The sequence below is a fragment of the Lates calcarifer genome, linkage group LG20 (assembly GCF_001640805.2).
Source record: "Lates calcarifer isolate ASB-BC8 linkage group LG20, TLL_Latcal_v3, whole genome shotgun sequence".
Classification (NCBI taxonomy): Eukaryota; Metazoa; Chordata; class Actinopteri; family Centropomidae; genus Lates; species Lates calcarifer.
The window spans coordinates 9,504,454-9,525,618 of NC_066852.1; the positions used below are offsets into that span (position 1 = coordinate 9,504,454).

Genomic DNA, 21,165 nt, shown 5'->3' on the forward strand with positions numbered 1-21,165 from the left:
GGTAGGGGGGCTGTGAAACTCTAATGGGTGGAGAGATTTTGTGCCACAGCATGAGATTGGCCAACAATAAGTGATTGTTATGATATCCAGAAATCTCAGCAGGAGACTTGAGAAGTAATCACTGATATTGTGCTAACCCCCTGCTAATGTACTTTGGCCATTATGTGCCCCGTGGAAGTAAAGAAAAAAAAAAAGAAAATCTATTATTTTCCTTTCAGTCTCATTCAAATATATTTCTATTCAACCAGAGATGTAGTATGTGGTTGATCCTGCCTACAGAAAAAACATATAATGTTATTTTGTATTTTCTGGCATTTTGAAGAACCTCTCAACTTTTACTGAACTCCCTTTATTTTAATTATCATTAAGATGGCTACCTCTCTGTCTTCTGTCAGCTATTGTACAAGAAGAGAGTGAGTCCTGCCGCAGTGGGAAATTCCACCACAAGGCCTAATAACAACATGCCAGATTGTCCCTGCTCCCAAGAATAGAACAGGCAGCAAATGAATGGAACAAACCGGTCTATTCTCTCCATGTATATTCACCACACGATGATTGTACATGTCAGAATTTTTCTTGAGTAGGAAGATTACAGCGCCAATAAAATTGCTCTCAGCTCAGCCTATTGACCTTACTTGAAGCCACTCTGACCTTGAACAGCAGTGCCCTCTCTTATACTGTAGCTGGAATAGGTTGTAATTCAGCCTGCTTCCCTTTTCCTGTTGTAGTTTCAAGAGATAATCTGGATGGGGTGGATTGCATTGCAATGACATCACCCGTGCCTAAAATCCAATGGTCGCATGAATGGGGTTTTGAAGAGAATACATTCTGCTCAACTGCACTAAGCCATGTGTACATACCAGTTTCATGGTCTACTAGGCTATAATAGAGTTTCCCATTAACTGTGGCAAATGTAATATATGATCAAAATAAATTTAATCTCAGTAAAGTAGTTGAAGTAATAATTAAGTCTGATGAGTATCAATTAATTAGAGCAGACTTCAGGATTTTGCTGCAGAACTTTATCACTGAAATATTAGAAAGATTAAAATCACTGGATATGCTCAAATTCCACACCAGAGCTGCCATACATTTCATGACTTCACAGTGCCGAATGTGACAATAAAACCACATAACATCACATCATATACTCCCTCTATTAATGTCCATGACTGAGGACATTTTACACATTATTCTGTTTACTTGTAAATGCAAACCATGGCTGCTTCTGTTGTCATAAAACGAATGAATGGGATATGGGATATATTGAACCCACTGCTATTGCTAATGCTCTTACATGTATATTACTGGGCAGTAAAATATTTTACGAGGACAGAAGTAGAGCAATGGCTCTCAAGGGCACTGCCGTCATTTGTTTAGAAGTGAGCACTAGCCTAAATCAAGTAAAAGCACATCAGCCAATCAGTTACCATATCACTTTGTGTAAGAGCTACATGTTTTCCACATTCACTTTCCAGGAAAGCTGAACAGAGCATACGGCAGAGGGAAATCATTCATGCAGGAGAATAAAGGTTTAAGGGTATATTCTAACCCCTGCTTTAACTCAAGTTATTTAGCATGAAATGTACTTGAGTCTGACTAAGGAGGCCTGTTACCAGGCAAATGCTCAGTCAATAGCCACTAGAGCCAACAATAATTAGTTGTACATTTTAAAACAGGCTTGAAGCCTTTTGCTGAGTCAGTCATGAGGCACTTTGTGGGAGGGGTGTCTGTGGGTTACTGCTTAGTGCTCTGGCCTAGATGATAAACTCAAATATGTCTGGACTTGACAGCAAATGCGGGTAAAGACAAAGCAAGTCGACACTGAGTGCACATTAACCTTAAGATACGTTTAATATAAGCACAGGCACTTTTTCGGCCCTGCAATATTGCAGACGTTTACGTCAGTTTCACTGGCACTGGTCCTGTTTTGAATCTTCACCACACGTAAAGCAAATAGCAACGATAAAATTACAGTCTACTCTCAACTTTATCTGTTCTCTAATGTCAGCCAGGCTTTAAATACTGAGTGGCTGGGAGTATTTTCCTCTGAGATAATTTATTCTGAGAGGTTGAAGTCTGATGATTGTTTGGACACTATACACTGTCTTGGCCTAATCATTTTTTCCAAAGTATGCAGCATTGCCTAAGTTTTAAAATGAGGTATTTTGGGCCATAAACCATGGAGAAGATGACTTGTATTAATATTTTTCTCCTGACAAATGTCCCACAAATTTATTTGAAAAATAAGTATGGAAAACAACTGTCAAACACATTTGTTCCTTGGTGTCTGTGGGTTACACATATTGGTTCACATTAAGTTAAGCTTAAGTGCATCAGCCTAGATGTGTAGCTGATTTCACAAAGGTCCAAGTGCTTAGAAGAGGAAGAAAACACACCATCAGATGAATTTCCAAATTTCAGCGTCTAGATGTTTTATTTAGCATCCAGAGATCAAGACCTCCTGCCCCCATGCCACCCACCGAGGTGATATTTCCCTCCATCATGAATACAGTGTTTTCATTTCCCAGCACACTCAGTCCAGCATCGTGAGTCAGGGCAGGGTCATCATCAGCTGATCCTACAATGTATATTAATCACTGACATTTAGACGATGCTCACTGCTCTTGTTACTGATATTTATTTGTGACTAAATGTATTACCAAGAGGCATGGGCACTGAATGAGGCTGGAGTAGGAGAATGATGATTCAAGGGTGCCAGAAGTGGACGGGGGACATTTGTGACAGGATTTTATTCAGTGTTTCAGGGTCCCATGAGTTTACCAACAGCCCTGAACCCACCAAAGGAAAAGGACAAATTACTAACATGAACTATTTAAAGATATAATGCCTTAGTCTGTGTAACCTTTCTCTTTTCCCATAGAGATGCTTGCAAGGACACATCACCTCAGTGAAATACAAAGACACTGCCAATGTAATTCACTTTACAGCATGTATTATTATGTGGCGAATCTAAAGGGTAGGCCCAGACAAATACTAATCTGGTCCTATGCCTTTTATAACTTATGGATAGTTTTTCCATGCTCGCACGCTTACGCGCGTACGAGCGTCATGAGCGCGCATGCTTCCACAGCACCGTTCATTTCTTCAGAATCGCTAATTTGATACCCCTCGGAAGCTACGCATAATGTGTAGCAAGTGGGCGCAACGCATTTTCTGAATCCGGTTCCGGCGTGCCGACGACACCGATGCCTGTGCCCACAGACTGATCACAGGGCTTTTACCCGAACAGCACTGAATGGTAGCAGCTGAGAGACGGGTGCGGAGCGAGGGTTGCCAAACCCGGAGGATTTCTCACGGCTCACGGACTAGAATGCTCTTTTATATGTATCCTCATACATGGATGACAACCTCAAAACAAACCTATACTGAAAACTTTCAGCTCAACGTTTGACGCGGGGGTGTTATTGAGATTTTTAACCAGGTCCAAGAGCAGACATGATGCAGGTGCAAACTGTGGGCTAATGTTACTGAAATGACTTGCTCGGCGCTGACGCGGTTCATTGTGCCATGCCAACCCCGCATTGTCAGATGCCATTTTACTCTGCGTTATCCCAGTGTCTGGAATTCCAACATACTGGGCCTGTTGTGTAATTAGAAGTTCGTGAGGCAGTAGCAAACAAGCTGGTGCAATGAGAAGCTACGCTGTCCAAGACATTGTGCGCAATTTGTGTTGAAGCTTATGGGTCCTGCGTACTCAAGCTCCCGGCTTCCACTTGGAGAGGTGTGCTGCGGGGCTACAGCGCACTGGCTGTCGGCTTCACATCTGGACCGCCTGGCTACTGTCATCTGCGGCCTGTTCGGACTGTGTACTCCCTGAACTTGTATGTTTAAGGGGAACTGATTGAGATCGCCTCGGATGGTGTCGTGTTAGGGAGAAGGGGTGAATATTTGGCCAGGACTTGACGTTATCGGTGATCCACTGGAACACCGTTGTCCAAAGCTGGACTGGCTGACTACTCAAGAAAAAAACGCTTATCCTGCTATGGATTTTGCGTAGCGAAGTCACGCATTTTTAAAGGCAACGCTAGGGTGACATTGCAGTCTTCTCACCACATCGGTTATTTCGTCGTCCGACAAAAAAATAAAAGAGTGAAAGTGGAGTATTGTCCGTCATACGTATCAACGCAGTGGGATTTCTACGTCTGGTCGGCGTTCCCCCCCACCCTTCCCGCGGTGACGGTTATGGGTCGGAAGCGGTGTGTCGGTGCAGATTGTTCCAAGATGGCGGCCGGGTGCTGCGGGGTGAAGAAGCAGAAACTGTCGGGATCGCCCGGGTCGGGGGGTCCCGGCGGGGTGGGGGCGGGAAGCGGGGTGGCAGGAACCGGACATTGTGGCTCGGAGTTGGGGATTGGCTCCTCGGCGACCGTTGCAGCAGCGGCGAACGTGAGCAGAGCCAACGGCCTGGGGGGACCCGGGGGTAACGTTAGCGGCAGCAGTAGTAGTAGTGGTAGCAGCGGCACAAACGCTCTGTCCCCAGCCCCGGCCGGTTACACTTCATCCGGCCTCTCCCCGAATCTCAGCCCGGGACCTGGTTCGGGAAGTGGAGGCAGAAAAATGGTGGTCTCAGCGGAGATGTGCTGCTTCTGTTTTGACGTGCTTTATTGCCATCTGTACGGATACCAACCTCCGAGAACACCCAGGTTTACAAATGATCCCTAGTGAGTATTTCTTGTCTTTTGTTGTTTTGCTGCATGTCAAAGCTCACTGGTGTACTCTCTCAACTAATGTCTGCTGCGGCACACCTGATGGCTTTACCCCTAGATTAAGCTTTAGTTTTGAGGGCAGAAACTGTCACATCGAAACACCGTTTTACTTAGAACGAATTTAAAGCGAAAAACTCGCGATCATAGCTGAATTTGTCCAAGTTGGAATTTGGGGCCTTGTCGAAGACACTGTCTGCACTGGCCTGCAGCTATACTAGCCTAACATAAACGCTACAATCAATGATCTGATATGATGTTATCAGGCTATGTTATATCCCGCTAAATGTTGTACACTGTCACTTACTGATTTCCCGTCGGTACGTGGTGAGAAAATATCTTTAGATCCTGTTTGTTCAACTCGAATAGCACTGGCTAACGTTAGCTAAACCTGCTAGCTTCTAGCTAATATCAGCTAACCGATAACACTTGAAGAAAGAGGGTGGAACGAGCAAGATAACATCGTTTATTTTTCGGTTTAACAGCAGCAGTTTTGCCTGTTAGGGTAGACGTGTCTAAAGTGCCAAATAGAAAACGTCAAAAGTTAACATTAGTAATCTTAATCTTTCAAGTTACCCTCAATGAACTCTGGATTGCCACATAATAGGCTTAGCTTTGTTAGCTACGAGCTACATTGGCTTGGTAACGAAGCTTTAATGAGCTTGTAGTAATTAATTTAATGGTAGGTGTATTAAAAGTCTGATATCGCTGCCAGGTAGGCGTTCAGATTACAGCAGGTTTTATGTGTTAAGGGTGAGTGAACTGTCGAATGAAGGGAAACCCGGTAACCACATTTAGCATCAACCAACAAAGAAAAACTGGCTCTTGCTAAACACTTAGCAGTCCTAAGCATTCCTTATGGCTAAATTTCACTGAAATATACGGTCTTAAATTAATATAAAAACACAAACAAGCACACTGTTAAACCATTTGAACTATTAACAGAACACGAGAGATATTGTGTTATTGTGTTCTTTACTGTAAGAACACAAAAACCATAGGATTAATAAATGTATGTTTTCCGTCCGTAACCACACTCTTACGCCCTCCACTGAAACATTTTAACCCCTCGTTGTACAGGTGTTGTAATGTGATAGCATGTGACTCTGTGGGCGTTTTACTTACATGTCGAGGCTGTCAAGGGATTGTTTACAGTTGCAGCCATAGTTGGCTATTCCAGTGTATTGACCTGAAATGGGTGAAAAAACTTTGGGGTGACCTACTGACAAGGACCACAAGAGTTCATGGGATTGCTGTATTGTTGTTTTAATGTATATTTCTGTTGTCCTGTGATAAATGAAAATGTCTAATTAGTGTGTGTGAAACACAGTTTTATGCTTAACAATACAGTTACTAAAATACAATGTTTCATACATTTCAAATGCTTATCATGGGTTGTAAATGGTCCAAGTAAATATTTATGTAAGCTGCTCCAACACTCCCAACATGTGTCATGGTAGTCCTTATCTATTATGGAAAACAACAACCCTCATTACATATGTATACAGTAAACAAAATCTTTCTCTTCTTCCCCTACACATTTACATATAAAGCATTATTTTCATTTATATTTGAATCTGCATTGAATGACTGTTGGATCTGTTGAAATGCTGTATTTGGCCTATTGACCTCTGAGAGAAAATCTAACATGTTGGAGCCTTAAACAAGCGTACACTCAGAATCTGCATTAGATTAGCATATCAACTTAGAATGTGTATCAGAATAACCTCAGTAAACGTAAAGAAAATGACTTTGCATGTTCACATATGAAAAGCAATCAAAATTGACATAAATAATAAATATACAGGTTTCAGACAGAGTGGATACAGCTCACTGTACCGAGCCTATGGTGTTAGCAAGACTAACTAAATGTATCTGTTAGATAATGGAGAAATGCAAATCCATCACTCCAAAAAAACATTCTGGGGTTCAAATATTCATTTAAGGAAATATTTATTCCAGAAATATTTTAGTATGATATTTTTTATTGTGTGTGTGGGGGTGGGGGGGTGGGTGTGTGTTTGTTTCCTTGCAAATTCATTTCAGACATTCCTTATTCCATACATGGCTGCCTCTCTACTCACACCCACACACACTCTCTGACATTGACAAAAATATTTTCCCCAGTCCTATCTAAAAGTACTCTCATGGTGTTGCCCCAGACTAGCCTAGCAACCCAGATTAGTATTACCACTGATTACACACACACACACAAAAACCTAATCTGGCTTCCCCCTAAATTAGAAGAATTGTGGGGGGAAAAATGAGTGTGTCTTGTTGTTGTTAATTTCAAACTGTTGTACAAAACCCTTAAAGGCCCGGAACAAATCCACACACTTTAACCTTAATAAATATCAAATGAGATTGCTCCTGTAACCAGGATGAATTTAAGTTTTTTTTTTTTTTTTCAAATCCCATGTAACATGGGCAAAAAAAACACAAGTGACTAGTAAGGTGTAGGCCTCACATTTCATATGTAATTTAATTAAATTTTGCATCTTCTGTTGACTTTCTGAAGAATAGAGTAAGAACTTACTAATAATGCATTTAGAATGCTGTGAGTTGTGGCTAATTTCCTTTAGCAAAGACTGCATATTGACATAAGGAAAGTGTTCAGGTTTATTTGGAGGAGAAACATTGCCCACAAAAATCACTAATCTGAGCATGCAACATTTAAACTTCCTATCTCCCTTAGAAAAAAAATCACATTCAAATTGAGTTTAAGTCTGTCATTGCTAAAGGGTGAACACTGGGATTTTGCCTAACCTTCACCACACAACCAAGCAAAACCAAGGTCTAAAGCCAACCAGTCCATCATGGCTGTTAAGGTTGTAGGCTAATGCCCACCAATGTGAAAACTCCCGCAGGTCTGAGAAACCCATACTTATGGTCTGTGGTGTTCTTAACACATCCTTCACTTGGGGGCATTGTCAGAGTGAATTACTGAAATGCTCAAAACAACCACAACATTTGACACAGACACAGTGCTCTGCAAAGTTAGCCAGTAAACAATGCAGGGCCTTACACTGTGACCATTTTGTGACCATTTTTCAGAAGCAGTGGGTCTAAAATTTAGGAACAGGAACCTTTGCCTCTTGCAAATGTGCCCTTTATTTTGTGAAGCCACCGTGGTACTGTATGCCCATTTGAGTTATGAATCACCTTGAGACAGGATGTGTTTTTGCTGTCTAGACCGGTGACCGGCTGTCTAGCTTACAAAATTAGCAAAAACAGCAAGCCTTCTCCTCTAAATAGAGACCCACAGGCTGAGAGCTGTGACTCAATATATTAATCTTTGGCTGTACAACATATTTTTAAAAGTCATTTTGCTTCATTTTGACTGCAAGTGGACCAATGGACCCCACAAGCCAGTGAGCACTGCCACAGGTATGTTAGCATAACTAGTCAGCTAATTTAGCTAGAGAGCTTTAGTTGATTTGAATGGTTGTATGATGGGATAAAGCAAATGTAATTCATTGGCGGGGTGTAATACCAAATGAAATCTGTGTAATGTTATGTTAGATGACATAGATATTGTTAATTGTACGCTACTTTGTGGCTACAGTAAGCTAATGAACCAACTGGAAGATAAGATTAGAACTTCTAATTAATAACCAGCCAGCAAACATGTCAGCTTGTTAAATGTACCTAAATTCATTGTACTACCAAAATGGTGAATGCTAGCAATCTTTTCTACGTCGACCATTGCTCCTGTTGATCCCTTGTTTAAGGACAAGACCAGAAGACCCTAGTCTTTTCTAACTGACAGAGAAGAAAATCATCCAGGAAAGGTAAAATGAAGCCATGGGACTGTTGCCATGCAATGTTTTTCCAAGGAACTTCAGGGTAAAACTTGTGTAAGACAGTCTACAATAGTGACCATTAAAGAAACCATGTTGTTTTTCATTGAACTATTGGCACCGATTTGCTGTAGTAAAGTTTTTTTCTCTTTGTAACTTACTTTTTTGTTTAAATATTGCTACTTCCTAGAATCAAATCAGAGTATTGGTTTTACTTTTGTAAAACAAGTGTTTATAATGTGAAGAAGCTCAAAAATAAAATGTAAGATTTTATGCAAGAGCAAATGTTTCATGTATGTTTTTCTTTATAAAATTGGAATTAAAAGCCTCTTTTTTTATTCAAAAGGTATAGGACTTCTAGCTTAAGGCTGTCTGCATAAAACCAAAAATATTTTTAACAAACCAGTGTCAAAGTTGAGATACCAGTATGGATATCTGATTGATACTTGGTTACTGAAAATGTCTTTACTTGGGTTACAACTTAATAATTTACATGCATTTATTTTTCATGAAGTGAAAGAGAAACATTTCCACCAAATTTTGGGGGGATGGGGACTCCATACTGATTCATTATAGGGAAAAAAGAAGAGGAATGCAGGAAATTAGAAGTAAATACAGTATAAATAAAGTCTATCAGTCTACTGTTCCAAGAGGACAAAACACTCTTAGCTCTGTAAAATAATAGGCATCTCTTTTTATTACAAAAGAATTAATCAGTGACACAAGTAATAATGTGAAACTGTGGAGGTGTTATGCTTTGGATTTGGATTTAATCGGTCCTCTTGAAATATAGGAAAAATAGTCTGAGGATGTGAAGATTTAAATTACATCTACAGTTTACTGTTGAGCCATCCAGGGCAGAAGCAGTCCTCTGTCAGTGGATCTGTCCAGCCACAGTACTGCCCTGTATCCAGAGGTGTCTTCACAGTGCTCACAGCAGAACCCAGTACACCATCAGTGTAGTTTTGTGGAAGAAAATGCACCAAGGCAATAAAAAGACACTTTTGACTGCAGTAAGGTCTAACTGAAGAATGGGCAGTTATGTGACCATTGTTGAGAACCATGTTCATTAAAATATAACAGTATTTGTTCCATCAGACATGTATTAGACGACTGGAAAATGTAACTGAAAGGTGTCCCATCTGGTATAGAAAGGTTATTGGTCTTAATGTACATAATACTGTGTGGCAGCCATGTCTTGTCATGCACAGTTTTGGTTCTGATCCACTGTGATGCTCACCAACAATGTCACTACACTGAGTATTGTTCTCTGAAGTGCACTTATGCAGAGCCAATGAGATACCTTAAACTGCTGACATACACTCCACCACAGCACCATGCCTGTCCTGTGCAGTTTCTGTTCACTGTCATTCACAGATTTATTGAAGAATCATACAAGTGGTGATTTTTTTTGTTTATCTGACCATGTAAGAGAGAAACTTTGTTTGTCCCTGGCTTAATTTACACATTAACGTTCTTTACAAGAAACAGTTTCACTACAAAAAAGTTGAAAAACCCAAATAACTACATGCAGTCTTCGATGAAAATTGACCCATCATGATCTAAAAGACAATGTTGCATATTTCACCTAATATGATTAACAACTCTGGTATTCCAGCAGAATTAAATATGCATTATGTGCTGTCAAGCAACTTTCATACGCCAGAGAAATGTGCATCCACTGTGCATGTCATTAAAGCCCAGCTGTTTTAACATGGCCTCTCGTTCTCTCTTGTTTTTCAGCCCGCTGTTTGTCACATGGAAAATAGGCAGAGACAAGCGGTTGAGGGGTTGTATAGGTACATTTTCTGCCATGAATCTGCACTCAGGACTCAGGGAGTACACCCTTACCAGGTAAGAAATAGTATGGAATTAGTTTTCTCTGGTTCAAAGATGTAGACAAAATACTATGGCCCAGCATGATTGTGGAGAAATAATGACATTGGAATGTGCAAATTTGGAATCATGAATACTAACACAGATGACTTTATGAACAGTAACTTATCAGTAATAGTAAATTGCCCTTAGAATTCATAATTGGCCTGTGCATGGCTGTTTCATATGCATCGCTTTCTGTAACACTGTATTAAACGTGTAAAGAATATTGGAAGAAAAGCTATTAATACCCATATGTCAATTTCTCTAAACCCTAAAAGATCATTCAGTGTTAAGATGTTCAGATAAATGGATACTGTTGATATACTGTATAACAATTTATTGATCAAGGTGATAACCACTGACACAAATAAAATGTACCAGTAGCCTTATGCACTATATTCTAACTGTAATGTGTGAATGTGTGTTATACTGTAATGTAAAATGTGTGTTATAGTGCCATTGTTTAAAAAGAATCTACTTTAAAAAAGGTGAGTCTCACCTGGTGTGGAGTGTCTTCACTAGCAGTTCTTGACCTGAGGGCAAACATACCTGACCGGTCTCTTGCATGTAAACAGACACTACTCCTGATGATGTGTACACATACTCATTTTACAAACAGTACTAAGAACAGCCATTATCAGTGCTTGTGTTGCAACCATGCTGCCCTGTGAATGTCTACAGGTCAGCTACATCAGAGAAAAGGCCTCTCTGATTCATCATCACATGTTGTAAATGTGAGTGGAAATTGGCCCTCAATTTAGAGGGAGGTTATTGGAGTGTTTCAAATCCTGCACGTAGTAATCCAACTGTTGGGCATTTTAATGCTCGGTTGTGACAGCCACTTTCTGAATTTCACTCCTGTAATGGTATTTTTCCTTGTGCTTTTATCGCTGCAGTGCCCTTAAAGACAGCCGCTTCCCCCCTATGACAAGGGATGAGCTGCCTCGCCTCTTCTGCTCAGTGTCTCTTCTCACCAACTTTGAAGACGTCGGTGATTACCTTGACTGGGAGGTAAAGACGCATGCTTTTCTAAAACATTGCTTGAGCTTGAGCTTTGAGAATCGTGATGCCTTACAGTTTCAGACCTGTCTTTCCCTCTGCTAATTATACTCAAGCAGCTCTTCCACATTTTTCTCTGTAGGTGTGCAAACAAATTCTTGAAATACCAACCAAAATGACCAACCATATTTGTGTATTTGCTTGGAGGTAGAATTGTATAATTGTAATAGCTTTTTTCCTTAAGAATATTGCTTCAAATTAAATCACAGCAATTAGGTTTTTGTCCTTCACAATTCATTCAGTTTGATGAGGTGAAGCTCTGTATTAAGGGTGCTTACTCTGGTCCATCATCTGTCCATCAGCTATCTTGTATTAAAGGCAATGGAAAAGCTATAATTTTGATATATATAGCCTTCTTTTTCACTAGCAGTTATATGATATGTATACTACATATGTGTATATGTATATATATATAAAAAACCCATAATAACATGTCTCATAACCTGACTAAAGCTAACATAATGGTGGAAATAAACTGTACATGGCACATGGTAGTAAAATGTAGCAGTTCTCAATTAGTTGAGACTGAATAGCTTGTTCTTTTTTTTTTATTATTTACTTGTGTGTTGTGCCTGTCTTGAATTCTAGGTGGGTGTTCACGGTATTAGGATAGAGTTTTTCAATGAAAAAGGATCAAAGCGCACCGCCACCTACCTACCAGAGGTTGCAAAGGAGCAAGGTGAGATGTTCTTGTCCTCCTGACAATCCAGTTTAATCTGCTTTTCATAAAGGGAGTGTATATTAAAGTAAATCTGGACATTCAGACTTGTATAAAGACAAATATCTCTGTTTTATCAAGGTTGGGACCACATTCAAACCATAGATTCCTTACTACGAAAGGGAGGTTACAAAGCTCCCATCACAAATGACTTCAGGAAGACCATTAAGTTAACCAGGTAAGATTGCACTTATTGTATTGGGGAGTAGCACTCCATATGAGAAAAAAGCCGTGTAAAGCCTTTTGTAGCTCCAGAGGAAGCTGCAGGAAATCGGATAAATTCAGTGTAGATTGAGTCTGAAGACTACAAGTCTGAAAATAATACAAATCTGTGGGGTTAGACAGAAGTGAGCTTGCCAGACCTCTGTAGTCTGCTCCTCATCTGTGTTTGAGGCCACAGAAGCTGCTAAATCTCAGCAGTCCAGTTGGCATTGTGGGTAACGTAGGAGCCAGGTTTTGACAAGGAAGAAGAATGCGGGGACTAAAAACAGCATTATCTCTGGTTTTGCTGCATCGATCTAGATCTTTTGTTTTAAAGTGTCCACAGTGAATCTGACAATGTGCAATGCTATATGAGTGGAGAGCTCTTCTGACCAAGGCCTCCAAAGTCTAGTATGGACTCAATTGGTGTGAACAGAGTCATAGAGCAGGGTCAAGGGTCAGCCAGCCTTTACCAACACATCTTTTCTCATTCCTAGGTACCGTAGCGAGAAGATGACAATGGGTTATGCAGAGTACATCGCCCACCGTCAGCACCATCACTACCAGAATGGCATTGGGCACCCTCTACCACCCTACAACCATTATTCCTGACAGCGAGCCGCATGACCAATCATTGGACCTCTCCGCGGACCTTTTCCCAGGAGAGCCTGCCCCCTCCTGGTCTAGCTATTTCTACTACTGTACCATTTTATGATGATAGTTTCCGTTGCCATGCTGGCCGTCTCCCAGACGTTGACATGGCAACGGGTGGCAACGAAGCATCATTTGATTATGGCAAGAAATCCACGTTTCTTTTTCTTTGCCTGTGGTTAAGTTTTTGCAGCATATGTATACCTATATCTATAACCCCCTTCATTCATATTTTTGAAAAATTAACAAATAATAGATTTTATTAATCTTGCGAGTTTTCAGCAAACCTAATCAGGTGTTTGATTCTGTGGATGGAAGGAAGTCTCTTACAGTAGATTAGTCTCACGCTTATATTGTTTAGGCTTTGCTACGATTTTACATTTACTAAGAAAATTCTCCTTTTTTTCCTTCTTTTCTTTTATCTTAATATCCAGACATGTATACCATGTAGCAAGGCAACTGCAGTTCTCAAAGGCTGTGTCGTCTCTATTCTGATTCCTCTCAAAAAAAAAAAAAAAAAAAAGATTGATTGTTGAGGTTGTTTGAACCTTGTAAACTCTTGTAGTGTCGTAGTTGGAACTATTTATCGGGATATGTATACTCCAAAGTATAGATAGTAGGATTGTGATGCCCTTTGACTGGCCCTTTGCTGGTGCTGTTTATTGTTTGAGCTCACAATCGTGTGTGTGTTTCTGTGTGTGGATATGGACGTTGGTCTGCCACAAGATAAAAAAACAGTAAAAATTTGAAATTGGATTTTATCCTAAAGATTCCCTTCAGAGATTTTTGGAAACCTTCTCCCCTCTGAGTATTTGTAGTGTTTTGTGGTGGAACCTTTAAACCTTGAACTGCGTTTGTTTGGCTAGAGTTTACAGCTATGTTCCCTCTTTTTAATTTTTTGTTTAAGTTTTTCAAATTTAAGGTAATTGCGGAGGAAGCCATTTTGTTGGAGGATAATCACGTCCGCGCAGGTGATTTGTTAATTATCTACGTAAAATGGGCTACAAGTGGTTCTGCTTTCCCGGTGTTGGAGAGGGGAAGCAGGCATAACCACAGGTCCCTAGAGGAAAAAAAAGTATGTGCATGAACAATGCTTTCATTTAAATTTACTGTGTCTGTTGGTTTCTGAGTTTACTGGCAGGGAGTCACTTGACAGGGACATGCTATAACTACTTAAAGCCATATTCTCTTTTTATTCCACACTTTGTAAGAGTAGTCTGTCGTTTGGCTTGAAGTGTTTGCATTCAGTGCCACTTAAACTGGTAACCTCTTGTACCGTGGGTTCTTCAACCTCTGAATGCAAACGTACACCAGCCAGCCTCAGGCAAGGCTGCATCACTGAATACTTGTCGAACCGGCGGTTTCAGTCATTTGTCCGATGTCTTGTACATTTGCCCGTGTTGTTGAGGAAACATTGTCTTGCCTTTTCAGATTATAGCTAACCATTGTCAATCGTCCACGAAAATATTTGCTGTATTAAAACTGTCATTTTAAATGAAGACACACCACTTGACGCACAAAGGAAGTGAGCTAATTAACATGTTTGTGTCATATAGAAGTGCATGTCATTGTGCAGCTGCAGCGATGCAGCTAGTCGATTTAGTTGTTGGAACCGCACTACCACCGTTCTCCTCTGATACTCTGCTGTTCAGTGAGATCCCGTTGATCTGTGTGTCCACGGCACAGGAAATGTTTTGGTTCGTGGTCTGTTTTGTCAGCTGTTTGGCAGTAGGTTAGAGCAAACACAGTTGAATTAGTTAGAGCAGAATCTCTGCATGGGACCTGGCGGCTCACAGTTGAGGTCTACAAAATAAAAAGCCAGGGCTTTGTAAGGACTTAAGAAGCCATTTCCCATCCAAATAATACTTGTTGTGAGTCACATCCACACACATACTAGGCTAGTTGGATTTACTTTCCAGAATGTTTGAATTGTCAAGGATCGTCACATGATCCGCTCGTTTTGGGTTCGAGTTTTAGTTCTGCTAACTGGAATTTTTGAGAGGTTCTTGTTACTTGACCAACATCTTTCTTCGTAACAGCCTTTACTAACTGACAGGTTATTTTTCTTTATGCAAAATGTCAAGGGCTTTTGGCACTCCATCCACAGTAACCCGAAATGACCCAGATTTCAGTTGTGTTGCCTTAAATTAATGATTTAATAAATGATGGACCAGTAGATGATGCTCTGAGTGTTCCTCTGGCCCATGGTTTGCTCTTTCCCCATCTCCACACCACAGTGTAGGGAAGAGGCTCAGATGATGCTTTCCTCACTTGAATGCTAATAATACTTTCTTAGACATACGGGGGCTCCTGTATGCCTGCAGTCCCCTGTTTGCTTACGTCTTACCCGGAAGCTGGTCCTCAATTCTTTCGCTTTTGAAAGCCCCACGTAGACTCCTAAACTTTCTCTTAAACTAGCGATGGGCACTGTGGTGTTGTTACCCTAAATGTTTAAACCATGGGAAGACCGTGTCATGCCTCTAGAGAAATGTATTAAAAATACACCACACACACTACATAAAGACATTCAGAGAGGAACAGTCAGACATTAATTTCCTGGTCCATTTAATACAGCACAACCTGAAATTTTCTGCTGCAAAACCAAATTGACCATGCTCTTTTACATATATGTCTTTGTATACACATGCAATGTATTTTGTTGCATGTATGTCTGAGTATGAGACCTATGGTTTTATCCATGATATGCTTGATCTATGGCTTAGACACTCTTATTAACCATTAAGAGATTTAAAAGACAAATATGGTGCTATCGGACCTCATATTGGGGTGGTCACATCTCGTGACTGGTCATGCGGACTCATTGATCATATCATACTTAAAGATGCTACATGTAAGATTTTCTCTCAGTACATTGCTGTGAAGAGAGTCATGACGGCACATTTTAAAACTGAAGGATGTCTGTCACCGATACAAACAGTAGCCCCAAGAATTTCTGCTTTCGTTAAGTCTGGCATGGGTGATTGTGGGATCAATTCCCTATGGGAAAAACATAGATATTGTTAAACATACTATAAAGAAGGAAAAGTCCCAGCAGCATCGTGTCATAGGGGCTATGGAATGTACTGTTAATGGCCGTTATAACAATTTAACAGTGGTATATTAAGAGAAAATCCTACATGTGTTACCTTTACTATCCTTGATATATGCAGATCTGTTCAACAGGTGTTTTTTGTTTTTCCTACCAGTGCAAGTCAACACCCCTGCAGGTTTGAAAGGACAAGAAGTCACACGTTAAACCTTCCTTCCCCCTGATTACTCCCGACACTGTGGCCCAACCTCATGGCCTAGTTTGTCAAGGTGTGATGTGTGTCGTTCGGTAGATAGTGGCAGTAGTTGTGGTCGTTGCCTCTCCCAGGAAGACCGGACGCTGCTCTTTCTGAGCAAGTCCTCCGTTTTCCTTCTAGCTGCTGAATCGTTTGACCTCTGTAAGGGCAAGGTTTGAAGTGTTGACTAGGGAAAGGTTCCTGTTGTTGAGGCTTTCTGCAGCCTCTCTTTAACTATGTCGATGGTAAGCATCTCCTATAATGGGACGCAGAGTTAATGTTTTACGTAGAACACGCAGAATATAGTCCTGGTTCTGTACTGATTTAACTGTTTAAAGCATTGATACCTCATGGGATATTATGGAACGACATTTGTAGTTTGTTGTAGCAGATTGTGTTTTGGTTCCATACCAGGGTTAGAGTTCAGCCTCAGCATTCCTTGTGTGGTCATTCTCATATTTCGTGGAATGCTCAAGCTCATGTTACCTTCGTATGTTTGACTGAACCAAAGATGCCAGCGGCCATGCCCAAATGCTGCTCTTCAGGCCTGGCTTCCTGTCCTTCCAAAAAACACCCCTGCAATTGACAAAATGTTCTTTATGTCTTTTTTTTTGTGCGATTTCTCAACTGTCTTGACTTATTAAGCAACCCAATTTTTCAATGAATTTTCATTGAGTCTATCTCTGAAGCCGCACATGGCATCAAGGATGGTTAAAAATGGTTGCAAATTGTTGTTACTTGTTTTGTTTATTATTATTATTATTATTGTTAGTATTATTATTATTATTATTATTGCTATAATTTACAAAAATGAAAATCCCATGGTGTGCCTCCTAGCTTTATGGGTTTATAAATGTTTTTTTCCCTAAAGACCAGCAGTTATACTTTGTATAAAAGATGGATTTTTCCTTATTTTTTATGCCATTAAAGATGAAAAAGCCTGTTTTCTTTACTCTGGACCCAGTAGCTGCACTGGTATACAATCGCACTGATAGATGAATTTAAGAAAAAAAAAAAAAGAATAAATGAATCAATAATAATAATGATAATGACAAATGAAATAAGAACTACAATAAACTTGTGTTTGAAACTTTTATTAAAAAAAATTATTTTAAAAAAACAAATAAAAAAAAAGAAAATGACTGTTTTTGTACATCAAAATAAATTCTTTTCAAAAGAATATTTTGGATCTAGTTTCAAAATTATTTTAGTGGTTTTCTATGTTCTGAATTTTTGAGACACTGACTTCTAAGACGTGTCACTGTACAAAATGACTTTTTTCTGTTGCAGTGGCCTGATGGGCTGGGAGGGTTGCCTGGTGTAACTCCTCATACCAACTTTTATTTCTTTTCCTTTTGAATTTTGGATCTTTTTTTTTTTCTCTCTGCTTTCGTAACTTGAAAAATGTTGATGGAATAATATGAACTGGGAACTTCAAATCCATCCCCTGTAGAGATAGACCCTTCCTCTTTTCCTATTGAATTGCTGTTAGTGTGACGAGACTTGAAACGGGCATTTATTATGATAGTATGACTCCAAAAGAAAAAAAACCACAAAAATAAACAAACACAAAAAAAACAAAAGAAAAAAAAAAGAAATTAGCAAAAAAATTGCAAAAGTGGGGAGGGTTGAAAGAATATATATAGATGGGTTATCTGAGTATGTAAGCAATGGCTGTGAAGATAATGTAGTTTTAAACATTGTTATTACATTTTAAATCATTTATTCAATAAAAAATACAAAATCAACTGAAAAGAGAACATGTGTCATTCTATTTCCTTCAACACACACATCCACAGTATTTTTTTAATTATGTGCACAAGTTGTAGGGCTACTGATGGAAAAACCTTTTAGTTTGTAATTTAAACATTTGAAACAACAGTATGAGGTGTCACATTTAGACCCAGATACCATGGCAATAGTTCAGTTGTTTGGTGCTAGCTTCATTTGCAGTCAGAATTCACACTCATCTCAATCACATTCTGAGTCAACATGTGGTTAAGGTGTAGTTGAATGCTTGACGGATACGATTTCAGTTATTCTCTGTTACAGCCTTAAATAATAGAAGAAGTAAAAAATTAGTTTGATTAGATTGGTGGAAGTGTTTGACCCCAGCAAGTGTTCTGGCTGTTTTTTCTGAATGCTAAACACATTGTCAACAGTTTTCATTGGAACTATTTTTCACCAAGGAAACAGTTCTTATGAAAACTGTCCAAAGCTGCATACTGGGTTAGTGGCAGAAATTTCAGAGACAAATTTATCAAAACCTGGACAAAAAAAAAAAAAAACACCCATCTGTGTCCAGGTATCAAAAAATAACTGTGAAAAATATAGGAACAGACTCTTTAAATTTGACCTTGTTGCAGTCCCAGTTTGCATGCATCAGTGTATCAGTGCTTTTCTACAGTTATGTGAAATAACTTAGGGCATCATACTTTTTTTTGATGTGTGAATGAGCAGTAGACCATGCAGGGCACATGCTATTGCCCTAGGCTAAAAATTTTCTGGCTCCAGTAACTGATAAAGATGGCATTCAGTGCTCAACCCAGAATCAAGCTATAAAATATCCTTTCACAAACCTATGGCATAGACTAAACAAGGGAACTCTTAGTTGCTGGGAAGATGAGTTTTTTGTGTCACAGCAGCATAATAATAGTAGTTTTGTGACAACATGGCTAACTGTTGATGAAGATCATGTGATATGATCGAAAGCTCTAGAACAGCTACTAAACAAATCTTGAGATTGTTTTGAGCTGTTGTAGTTCAATGGAAACTGCCTCTATAAGTGATGTTATACTGTACTGAGGTGCAAAACTACATCACAAGTGCAACAGTCCTCACACTTCTGACCCAACAATGATGGCTTTGGTCACACCACAATCCAGGTCAGGGCCACAGTGTTTTTATGATGTAAACGACTGGGTGGAATTACAGCCCGTGTTAATCACAACATTGATAATAACTGCTGTACTGTCGACCTCATGTGAGGTATGGATATAGATAGAACAGTAACACTTTGTGTGATGCCTGATGTCAATTCAGATAATAGTAAAAATAACAAAAAACCCCACTGATAATAAAAATACAGCATAAAAAACATAAAAACACAGAATCAGACACTGCCAGTAAGAGTGTACCTACTTCATCAAGTCATGGTTGTCATATTTTCTCATGCATCTCAAGTGGTATCAAGACATGCAGATTGTACGCTTTTTATTTACCCAGGTTTTGACATCTTTTCTGTTTCCAAAATGTCTGCCACCAACTGCTTCAGTTCTGACATTTTTGTGAAATACTGTTCTTTACTCAATACTGTAAACTTCACAGAGGTAGCAGTCATTGCAAGACTGTTGTACTGGACTGCATTATATCAATCTATTGCTGTTATACTGTTCACTCTTCATGTTTTTAGACATGTTAGCAGCCAGTGGCAATATCTGTCTGTACACCACTTTGGTTTTGTCTTTAATTTTTTTCATATTTGCTGCCCATGAAGTCAAATTAATCAAAAATGTATGTGCAACTGACACTGTCGTCATAGAAAGTGTTCATCGTGACATTCTTTGTTTCTGTACTGCATAGACCACTGTGAGGATTAATGGCGATTACCAGTCATACGAAACTGGAACAAGCCATTAGTTGAAGGTCTGTGCAGTCTTCTTGTAAAGCACATTGCAGGTGATGCATGTTGTTGGTGCATTGCCCCTGTACATTTTACAGCAGGATTTATTTTGAATTCCTCTTGTTACTGGATATTAGAAAGTTCTATATTGACTAATGCTGATTTTCTTTTTCTGTATCTTTGTTCTGGTAACAAACCCCTGAAAACTGTGGCCACGCTGAGCTGCACACATGGCTAATGTGTAGTCTGTGGAGCTGTGAGTGTAATAAGGAGAAGGATCCTCACATGCTCGTCCTGCCTGTCTGCCAGTCGTAACACCGAAACTGCTCAGCACCACGCCAGGAGAAGTCCAGGCAGGTGTATCTGAAAATACTTTGCTGCTTGTTACATGATATTCAAGGCTAAGTGCTCAGAGATAGTTGAGTGCTTCAGTCTGATGCCAGCATGTGTAACCACACATGAACCCAGTGCTGGCCTGAGATCAAATAAAGACCAGCACTTTATTTTCTCTCCTGAGTCTGCCTCTGGGCTTCCATCTGTCTGAATAAATGATACTGATGAGTGAGTGGAGTTAAAACTGATGTTGTAAAAGCAGTGACTCCACCAAGCCCACTCTCAATCTCAATTCACGTTATTTCCACAGGGATTTATATTGTCTTATGTGCCATTTGTGTTAGAAAATGTGTCAACAGTGTCAACTCCATTACCCTCCTGTCACTAAATACTCTACATTTCCTCTAGCAGTGGTTATTTCTGACCAAGAGACTGGCTGTTTGTTGTGCTGGAGCCAAGAGAACTACTTGTACACCAAGTAAGTGAATAGATGCTTCTCAACTGCCTTTGCCTTACATTGAAAAAATAATGGAACCTAGTCAAGTTCATCTTATGAAAGAGACCCAAGATTTCCTATGGCTGCTGTAGCGTAGCTTTCTGCATTTACAATGAGCACTTGAAAAGAAGAGCAGCATATTTTAACATTTTTCTCCTCTTAATCCACCGTCACCTTGAGGCCTTTTTGCAAGCAGTCGGGTGGTTTTAGGTCGATCTCCTCTCTTGACTGTCTGTAATGATGAAGTGCTACAGGCCTGTGAAAACTCTCTGCAGCTCACTTCAGTCGATATGCTGCACTTAAAGCTTTTCACCCTGTCTGGCCTCACAGAGAGGAGTGAACCCAAATGTACAGCACAAAAGCATGAACGCATGAGTCAGGCAGCAACTTAGCGTCAGT

General features: G+C 39.8%; 1 protein-coding gene across 1 annotated transcript; it reads left to right on the forward strand.

The window, feature by feature from the left end:
- Positions 1-3,142: 3,142 nt before the first annotated feature.
- Positions 3,143-18,075, forward strand: ammecr1 (AMMECR nuclear protein 1). The gene is made up of 6 exons (XM_018692062.2): positions 3,143-4,682; positions 10,268-10,378; positions 11,299-11,413; positions 12,050-12,140; positions 12,261-12,357; positions 12,878-18,075. Exons 1-6 carry the CDS (start codon positions 4,207-4,209, stop codon positions 12,990-12,992), a joined length of 1,005 nt encoding a protein of 334 aa, XP_018547578.1. The 5' UTR covers positions 3,143-4,206; the 3' UTR covers positions 12,993-18,075.
- The last annotated feature ends 3,090 nt before the right edge of the window (positions 18,076-21,165 follow it).

Excerpts from the sequence above, each read along its gene's own strand:
- ammecr1 (XM_018692062.2), top strand. The coding sequence starts at position 4,207 with ATGGGTCGGAAGCGGTGTGTCGGTGCAGATTGTTCCAAGATGGCGGCC. Across the intron at positions 10,379-11,298 it reads AGGGAGTACACCCTTACCAG|TGCCCTTAAAGACAGCCGCT; the intron begins GTAAGAAATAGT and ends TTATCGCTGCAG. Across the intron at positions 12,141-12,260 it reads AGAGGTTGCAAAGGAGCAAG|GTTGGGACCACATTCAAACC; the intron begins GTGAGATGTTCT and ends TGTTTTATCAAG.